Here is a 10445-nt window from a genome sequence, read left to right on the forward strand (position 1 = left end):
AATATTTTGACATTTATTTATAATAAAAATGGTCAATATACTGATTTAAACTATTTTTATCTCGTCATCAGCATACATTTTAAACACTACAAGTCTATTTCATGTTTCTAACATATCACACTGTATTTAATGGTTCTGGCGGGGTTTTTTATACACCTCAATAAAGGAGATTTGAATATTGTGTTTGACTGAAGCGTTAAACTGCCAGTTTATACCAATACTACCGTTTCAAAAAGTGGAAGATATCTATCGCTGGAGATAATAAACCGACGAATATCGGCCTTAGGATCTACAGCCTTTTTCAAAAATAAATAATAAAATTAAAAATTTCCCAACTATCTCTATTAGGTTGTGAAGACTGCCCTGAGAATAGTTGTATCAAGTTTCAGAACAATCCAATTAAACCTTTTCAATGTTAAATTTTTATTTGACATTTTTACATTTAATAAAAAATTCCAAAACGTCTTATTAGTTTGTAAAGATTGTCCCTGAGAATATTTATACTAAGTTTCAGAATATTCTAATCAAAACTCTAGAAGATAAGACTTTTAAATTTTCAGTGTTAAATTTCTATTTAAAATGTTTAAATTTAATTAACAAATTCATAATTTCCTAAATATCGACTAGTTTGCGAAGACTGCCCCTGGGAATACTTATAATAAGCTTCAGAACTATTCATTCAAAACTCCAAGAGAAGATAAGACTTTAAAAAGTTCAAAATTTACTTATAGTCAGAAATTCTAATTTTTATAAATCTCTCTCTATTAGTTTGTGGAAGGGGTCCCAGACGATCATTGTACCATTTTTCTGAACAATTCGGTCAAAACTGTATGTAAAGATAGACTTCAAAGAAAAAGTTGAGATGTTCAAACACCGGACAAATTGGGATTAGAAAAGCTCTACTGACAGATGTCATAGTGGAACGAAAAAACCCCCACTCAGGAACAATATTTTGTTCTTTTCCATATAAATGTACTTTTTAAAAGGTATTTTGAAATATAGTATTCTTCAGGTTAAACAGTTTTCCAAATCACGTTACCCCCCCCCCCCCCCCCCCCACACACACACACTGCATATCCCTGGTCTACTGGCTTGCTTTGCAATCAGTGAATATATAATTATTTAAAACAATATTCATAAATAAATAAACAACCAAAGTATTAAGCACATTTTTTTTATTGATTACAATCCCAACAAGAGTTTTCTAAAGCTAGAAATCCAATGTAAACCAAGTAAACACACTGCTTAGATGATTTAGATTATAAATACTGCAGGACTCAACCTTACAAAACAATGTGGACAAAAGTAAAAACTGTTAACACAGAAAATATACTGTAGCATTAGATGTCAAATACCATTATACACCATTACTGTAGAAGTCTGTTCAAAAAAGTTGTACTGTCCGATATAATTAATTAGGAAACCCATTAATATACCATTATACACCATTACTGTGGAAATCTGTTGAAAAACAGTTGTACCATTTGATATAATTTTGAAACCCATTCATTAAAGTCTTTCAAATCTTATTAAATATAATATTGTGAGAAACATGTAACTAATGTTTCAAAAGTTAGCCAAAAAAGCATCACCAAATTAATAAAACTGAAACCACCATAAATATTAATTTTCAAGCAAATATATTATGTACTACATACATATACATGTATATGTAAAATAAATAAAATATTTTCAATTACACATAGTATAATTGTGTACTACTCTACTTTAAACAAATTATTAATACAAAATAACTGGTCAAAGACAAAAATCAGTTATAAATTATACTAGTAATATTTATCATTCCCCATACTCAAGATTAAGAAGTTAGCTCATATATTATTTATGTTAAATCAATTACAACTTAAAAATAAGCTTGTGGTTAATTTTTAGAGCCAAAAAACCTAACAATAAAATATTAAACTGAAAACTGGGAACAAGATTTTTCATCTATAAAGATATCAATGTTGAAAAGATTTCACAATGTATTTTGGTCAAAAAAACAAAACAACAGTAATTGTAAAATCCATAAATTAACTTCTCATAAAAATCTGAAGATGCTTTAATAATCTAATCTAAAAATCTGTTTGATACCCAAAACAAATAAGATTTAAAAATATTCAAGTTCCATACATCAATTCAACAAATTCAAATTTTGGCCATAAAAAATCTGTATTAAAAGTTACTGACAAAAGCTACAGATGACACAACAAATGTTAAACAGACATGCTGTTTCTAGAAGTAACAGAATTACACTGAGCTATCTAACAAGCATAAAGTCGTGTAAATAAAGAGTCTCTCCGTCTCTGAGTCTTGCTCAGGCATGAAAGTTTCCATCAAGACTTCTCTGTGGCTTGATGGAGTCAAGCACTTGGCTGATTTCGCCATTCTTCGTCTCCAGCAGCTGAGTCAGCCAACCGCCATCATTAGTGAAACCCATGGACAGCATCTGGTGCAGAGCCTCATTGATTTTAGGATCTTTAAAGAAAACATGAGGATAAATAAAACATGTGAACAAACAATCAAACATGGAAATAAAATAATGGAAAAGTTAGAAAAAAATCCCACTAATAACAATCAAAGTTAACTCAATATTTAACATGGACCAAAAATAGTTAATTTGGCATATTGCTGCTGATAAAGAAATGAGCTGATCAACACAGGAACCATCTACAATACTCGTCGGTCACCCATCTCCCCCCAAAAATAACTAGGTATAAAGCATAACATAATTTGACCAGTTTTCTGTATGTTTTTTTATTTATCACTTGTTTTAATAAATACTTAATAAAAAGTAATCTGTCTGTAATAAACAAAAAAACAAACATTGGCCATGAGTACCTATTTTCTATTTATAAATTAAAATGATTTATGGTTTTGAAAATGTTACATACTCTATCCTCTACTCTTGACAAACACACACACACAGCAATTTGTAACACATTCCATAATTCCCCCTCCTACCACTCTAAAGTATTATGTAATTGATGAAAAGTGCCATATAGCAAGCAACTGTTCTAATCCGCTAACTTACCTGGATGCATCAGTGTTGGTTCTTGGACTGGGGCAGATGGAGGGGAGCCCTCCCTTGCAGCCTCCATGAGCAGTGTCCACTCATCATCACTGCCATTGGCCGGCTTTGTCACAACCTTGGGTCCTCCATCAGTCTCAAGATTGCCATCCACACCAACATTCATTGGCTCCGATGCAGCTGAGCTGGATTCCTTTGGAGTGTTGGCATCCTTGGTTGGTTCTTGTGTCTGGTCAGACTGTGTGGTGGTTTGTTCCTTATCAGCCGGAGCAGTCGCTTGCTCAAAATTCATAGGACATCCTCCTCCTTGCCCCCATCCATGATGCCAGGGTCCATGATGCCCAGGTCCATGATGTCCAGGTCCATGATGCCCAGGACCATGTGGTGGAAATCCTCTGAAACATCCATGACCCCTGAAACCCTTTCCAAATTGTTTATGGCAACCATGGCGACGTCCATTGTGCTCGATGTCAATGTCAACATCAATTCCTGAAGAAAGAAAAACACTGTCAATAGGTCATATGTTGAATCATGTTAAAACATGAATCCTAGACAGTTGAAACAAAACAATATATTCCTGTAAAAATTCTCAAAAGAGAGATTATGCTAAAGCATAGTTACAGCTTAATCATGATAACAAATGGGGCACAGCACTAATTTGGTAAGGATAGCTGAGCAAAGATTACAATTTCATTATGTTTTTTTCTAATTCTTTTTTAAAAATTAAATATTATTTAAACATGTCATTATAGCAGTTACAATTTATTGAAACAATAAAGAATGTCCATGTATTATATGAAGGAAAATCTGTGTTTGATGAGAGTCTCTCAAATATATCTGTGGTGGTTGTACATTTATTGAAATTATAGATCAAAAGGTAATTATCATATCTCCCAATTACAATTTGTACAATTAATATTTATTTGGTTTGAAAAATTCTCATTTACCACTGATTAAGCTAACTAATGTTTGATCAACTGATCCTTGGAATGAATTCCAACAAAACCTCTATAAGCAGCCTACTTCTTAAAGTCCCATGATTTAAGCTGGACTATATTCTTTTTTAAAATAAAAAAAATATATTGCTGACCATTTCAGTGATATTTTGTTTTGATGGCATTTTATTATTATTTATTACATTTTGATTTTTAAAACAAAGATTTACAGTGCTAAGTTACAGTGAAAAATATACTACAGGTGGTTGGATATAACCCAGTGGTAAAGCACTCGCCTGATGCACGGTCAGTTTGGGATCAATCCCCATCATGCTATTGCTTGTTCCAGCCAGTGCGCCACTACAGGTATATGAAAAGCTGAGGTATGTGCTATCCTGTCTCTTGGATGATGCATATAAAAGATCCCTAGCTACCAACTGAAAAATTGTAGTGGGTTTCCTCTCTAAGATTATATGTCAAAATTACTAAATGTTTGACATCCACTAGCCAATGATTAATAAATCAATGTTCTCTAGCGGTGATAATATATGTATATCATCAGAAAGTGGTTTTACTCATGGGTGGGAATTGGTCAACTAAAAAAAAGAGGAAATCTAGAGGGGTCACAGAAAATTCTTGAAATCCTAGGTTAAAATCTCTGCCATCTGACACATTTTTGAGGAAAGGACGATTAAAATGCGAGAAAACGCAATGTTCCAAAAGAGGAAAACAGCTGATCCGAGAAGAATTCCCACCCCTGCTTACTATATGCAGACAAAACACACACAAAAAGAGAAAAACACACACAAAAAAACACCTACCGAAAGGATCAAGCATTTCCTTGACATCGGCACCAATATTGAAGAGGAAATCTTCCTCTGGGGTGGAGTTCTCCTGCTCCTCCTGCTCCTTGTTGTCTGGGGCTCCCTCTTTAGACCCTTCACCTGCCTCGGTCTTGTTGCTCTGATCACTTGGTGGGGCAGCACCCTCAGTCCAAGGGCAGCCATTATTGTTGTGCCAACGGTTCATAAATCGCTTCATCCATCGACGCAGGTGAGGTGGTGGGACAAACGGCTGTAAAATCAAACATTGGATTCATATATGAATTTTCACAAAGTAAGGATCATATTAAATTTAGACAAACAAGTAAACAAATTTAAAAAGAATGCTGAATTTCATACATCGTCGCATACAATATATATAGTTATTCAAATCATTAACTAAGATATAAGCATAGCAGAGTTATTTTATTTATCAATGAGGCTGAACAAAAGAATTTGCTTGTGTTCTATTACATGCTGGAAGAAAACTAAACATAGTGTAAGTACATAGGAAAAACATTTTCTATTTAGCTTATGAGGAGAATGATTTATCACTTGCCTGGTATTTTCAAATGTGAATGATTCGTGTAATAAATCTATAATTGTGTTTGTATCTTTCATTAGCATTAGGTTATAACATAAAACATCAAAAGTGAATTAGTGTACTATCTTATTCTGTTTGAAAATATGTACATCAGAGGCTTTATCATTTTAACTATTCCCTTTATTACTTTAGCTAAGAACAAATACAAAACTGCTAGTCGAACATACCATTTTCCCATTGCCACTAGGTCTTGGAGTGGGAATCTTACACATTTCATGCTCTGGGTGAAGCCCTTTGGCTTCACAATCACTGCACAAGTCATAGTCGGCACACTCAAAGCATTTATAGCGTACGCCATAGACACCACCATCACATCCATCACAGACAACACCTGGGTGAAGTAGTTTGGGGCCACTGTCTTTTTCTGAAAAAAATTTAAAACATTATTTTATAATAAACATACTGTCAACATAAAAACTGATGTCAAAATCATTATCCTGTCACTGATTTTACCTACATCTGTTGTTAGTAAGACAGGAAAACAAATGCTTTATTTACGCTGACAATTTATTACATTATAGATCTCTCTGTTTCATTTGTAATAATTAGTTACAACAAAGTAATTTCTTAATACGAATAGCATATTAAGACAAGAATTAAGCAACTGAAATTTATGTCTGTTATAAAATTTGTATTATTAAAATTTGAAGTATATAAAATATAATTTAATGTTTTTGCGAAAACATACCCTTGATATATATCCTCAAGACTGAGTCATTAACAAAGCCTAATGCATCCAACAGTTCTTCATCGGAGGAAAACGCAACCAGATCTCCTTCTTGGTCTGGAAAAAAAAAAAGACAGGTTAGAAAAAACAATGAATATAAGTAACATTGAAGTTGTCCTATAAAATATAATTAAAATATGTACTGCTAAACCTGCCCAAGTGACCACCTATATTAAGTAACCACAAAGCAGCATTATCAATTTCCCACTGCATACCTTTTAATAAATGTTTAACGACACCCCAGCACAAAAATACACATCGGCTATTGGGTGGTATCTAAGTTATTTTTTAATAATGCAAAATTTTCTTTTTTCTGTCTGTCAACACTCAACAGATACTACTACTAGGTTGCCTAACTGCTTACACCAATCAAGTCTGGTCTCTGACGGCATGTTTAATGCTAATTTCACTTTTAACTACATTTGAATGTGACCTATAGTCAGGACCACAAAAAAAAGAAGAGTAAATACTTTCAGTTTGGTCTGATGTAAGAAGAAAAATAAAAGTGTTTTGAAAATAACAAATATATATACACACATCTATATCTATATATTTGTATGCATTTTAGAAAATAACTTGCAGTAAATTCCATACTATGAAAAAAAGGTGTTTCCCATGGGAAGGACTATAAATTGTAAATATGATCTACAGGCAAAATGAAGAATCGCATTTCATGGAAAGAAAAGAAAAGCTGATAATCACAATGTAACTGTTTAAATGTCCAAAATAGCCTTGAAATTTCAGTTAAAGCCAAATCTGGATTTCACTCACCTCTACCTATAACCACTAACAACTAACCCACTGTCCTGGACAGACAGCCAAGATAGCTGAGGTGTATGCCCAGCAAAGCGTGCTTGAACCTTAATTGGATATAAGCACGAAAATAAGATGAAATGAATGAAATCACTCACCTTTCCAATAGAGACCGAAGTTTTGTCTCAGAAGACCAGGAAACACTTCGGATATTTTCTTGTGTATGTAGATGTAACTGGAAGTGACATCGCTGGGGATAGTAAACCGACGGATCTCGGCCTTGGGATTTCCAGCCTTTTCCAGGAAAGCTTTCACCACCATAGACATTTTCGAGTTTTCTTGATGATAGTTGATGCTAGCCAATTGTCAATAGATTAGAAGTGTCCTTGAAAATGACAGGAACCACAGATCGACTCACAAGCTGAAAACTGTTTGAAATGCTATTTATTCAGTGTCACGCTTTCGTATTATACGGTATGACTCTCGGTAGTAACTTGGTGTGTATGCTGGATGGAAATGCTGTTGTATTCTTTATATACCACACAGGTTTGTTCTCTATTACGCAGACATTCAACAACAGAATCAACTTTGCTGAGTAACTGTGACACAAAATAGCTAGTGCGCAACTTCCGCTAAAATGTAAACACGTACTGGATAGACTGTATGTTGGGCCATTTTAAAATAACTGATTGTGTTAAAATTAATGTATAACTGCAGAAATACCTTGCAAATAATAATACTTACAATTATACATTTATTAAGTACTTATTTACATTTTGAAAAACTAAATACTAGTTAATACTAGTATACAAACGACCAATATTGCCCGAAAAAGGTCTATGTTAAATTGAATGTGTCATAACTAAAAATAGAATTAAAAACATTGACGATTTTTCTGGACGTTTTATTGCATCAGTACCACGAGACAATCCGTCAGTTTAATTTTTGCGAAATAAACTGTACAATTATTTATTTATATGTTATTATTTATTTTCATTTTATTTTACAAGTACATCTGATATTAATTTTTCTAAATATACATGTATAAATTTACATTCATGTAGGCCTAATGATGTACTAGCTTATATCCTCCCACTAATACGTCTTGTCGGTAAGTTTTATACAGTACCATAATTTTAAATCAAACGACTTATAATAAGGGTTCTAACGCGGGTATGGATAATGGAATTTTTGGAAATTCATTGAATTTCATGATTTTAAAACCCAGGCCTTGTATGTCTTGGAAAAACTACCCTTATTCTCTGCATGTTGTCCTTGGAACGTGCCTGAATCACTCCAATAAAAAATTTAAAACTAATTCAGATACATATTTTTTTATATATATAAAATGCAAGGAATTAGTTTTTTTCATATTCACTGGCAGACTGCACAATACTGATTTTAATAGCCTCGGTAAAATTTATATATTTTATAAATATTTATTATTATTATTTATTTATTTTGTACGGTCTTGCACTAGGACAGGGCTGCAATCATTAAGGCATGATGGCCCCTGTTTCTAAGGCATATGCTAGTTATACTATTAGAGTAGTAGACAATGGGCAATCCGGTGTATTTTTCTACACCGAATGATCAATTATATCACACAAATCTAAGGATTTTGGTAAATTATGAGTAATCATGAAAGTAATATAATCACAAATGACGATTGTACATTAGCAATGTAATCGATTACGATTGCAATTGCAATTACATAAAAAAACCCATAATATATGTAATCAATTACACTATTACCCTGTGGTGGGGGGAGGGGGGGGGCGGAGTCCATGGTCCTCAATATTTTTTTGTTTTTCTTTTCTTTTTTACTGTATTAAACTTTATAAAACAAATCATATACACATAGTATGGGGTGCTCTTTCTGGCCTCACAAATTGTCCCATGCCGTTGCTGGGACTCGAATCTGTGGCACCGAATCGCCCGCAAATTGCATACTAACCACGATGCGCTCTGTATGTATGTGTGTACGTACGTACGTATGTACGTATTTATGTATGTGTGTACGCGCGCATGTGTACGCGCGTGTGTGTGTGTGTGTGTGTGTGAGAGAGAGAGAGAGAGAGAGGGGGGGGGGGCGGAGGGAGGGAGATAAACAAATGTCAAAAGATTAATTACTCTTTTGTTCCCTAGTGATCATGCAACACACCTCCTACTGACCTAAATGTTGAAGTTTATTCAGGCTGTTCTAAAAAGGTAACACGTACGTACAGACAGTTTATTGTTGTAAACTATACCAAGATTATAATTCTCTATTTTTTAGTCAAGATTATAATTCTCTCCTTTTTTTTTCCTTTTTTTTATCTATCTGTGAATTTAATAATAATATGTTCAAGAAAATTTAGTACAGTATCGTACATTGAAATAAAGGTCTGCTCCCCTGGAACATTTTGAAATAAAGATGTTCAGATACGCGTTTTCAGGGTCATTTAGCCTAGTGTTGTTTTGTTAACATTATGTTTGGAACATTTTAAAAACTTTGTCCGAATAGAATGAAAAACTACATTGTAATGTTGTCAAACTACCACGTCGCGTCCATTTACCATATTTTGTGGATAATGAATTTTAAAAAATAATTAAAAATGATGATCGACGATGATATTCCAATCGATTCCCAACACTAAAATCATGGGCGTACATAGGATTTTGAAAAGGGGGGTTCCAAAATAGATTGCAGAGATATTGGGCATATATTTCTATGTTGAGTTTTGAAAAGGGGGGTTCCAAAATGGATTGCAGAGATATTGGGCATATATTTCTATGTTGAGCAAATATAATAATGTCAGATATCAATGTCAGATATATTAAATTATAAAAAAAGCGATTTCGGGGGGGGGGGTCGGTCGAACCCATCGAACCCCCCCCTCGCTATGTACGCCCATGAAAATATATATATACACGTGTGTGTGTGTGTGTGTGTGTGTGTGCGCGCGCGCGTGCGCTCGCGCGCGTGTATGTGTTTTGCTGCAAATGGACCATATTTTAATCTGAGGAACAAAACGAATAACATAATTAGCCTATGTTGCAATATAATTTGCATAAATACGAAGAACAACATGCATTGATAGTTTGCGTCATAATATGTTTTTATATACTCTTCAAAAAAAGAGAGTAGGAGAACTCTAATAAGAATTTACAATTGCCAAAAGTGTAAGGTATATTAGCTGTGGGGATTGGTTATATGGTAATTAACTGGGCAAACATTACATCCGGTAGTTCAGTATTACAGTAGGTTTTATGACCACCAAAGATCTTGAAAGAAAGAAATTTTTTTTTTATTTAACGACGCACTCAACACATTTTATTTACGGTTATATGGCGTCAGACATATGGTTAAGGACCACAGATTTTGAGAGGTAACCCGCTGTCGCTACTACATGGGCTGCTCTTCCGATTAGCAGCAAGGGATCTTTTATTTGCGCGTCCCACAGGCAGGATAGCACAAACCATGGCCTTTGTTGAACCAGTTATGGATCACTGGTCGGTGCAAGTGGTTTACACCTACCTATTGAGCCTTGCGGAGCACTCACTCAGGGTTTGGAGTCAGTATCTGGATTAA

At 34.0% G+C, this 10445-nt stretch overlaps 1 protein-coding gene across 1 annotated transcript; it reads right to left on the bottom strand.

Moving 5' to 3' along the window:
* Window positions 1–1160: 1160 nt before the first annotated feature.
* LOC121374896 (sequestosome-1-like) lies at window positions 1161–7467 on the bottom strand. The gene is made up of 6 exons (XM_041502019.1): window positions 7030–7467; window positions 6080–6175; window positions 5559–5755; window positions 4788–5040; window positions 3035–3520; window positions 1161–2478 (listed from the first exon to the last, which is right to left on the bottom strand). The coding sequence occupies exons 1-6, from the start codon at window positions 7196–7198 to the stop codon at window positions 2318–2320; spliced, it is 1362 nt and encodes a 453-aa protein (XP_041357953.1). The 5' UTR covers window positions 7199–7467; the 3' UTR covers window positions 1161–2317.
* Between the last annotated feature and the right edge of the window lie 2978 nt (window positions 7468–10445).

This window comes from Gigantopelta aegis, chromosome 6 (genome assembly GCF_016097555.1).
Source record: "Gigantopelta aegis isolate Gae_Host chromosome 6, Gae_host_genome, whole genome shotgun sequence".
Taxonomy (NCBI): domain Eukaryota; kingdom Metazoa; phylum Mollusca; class Gastropoda; order Neomphalida; family Peltospiridae; genus Gigantopelta; species Gigantopelta aegis.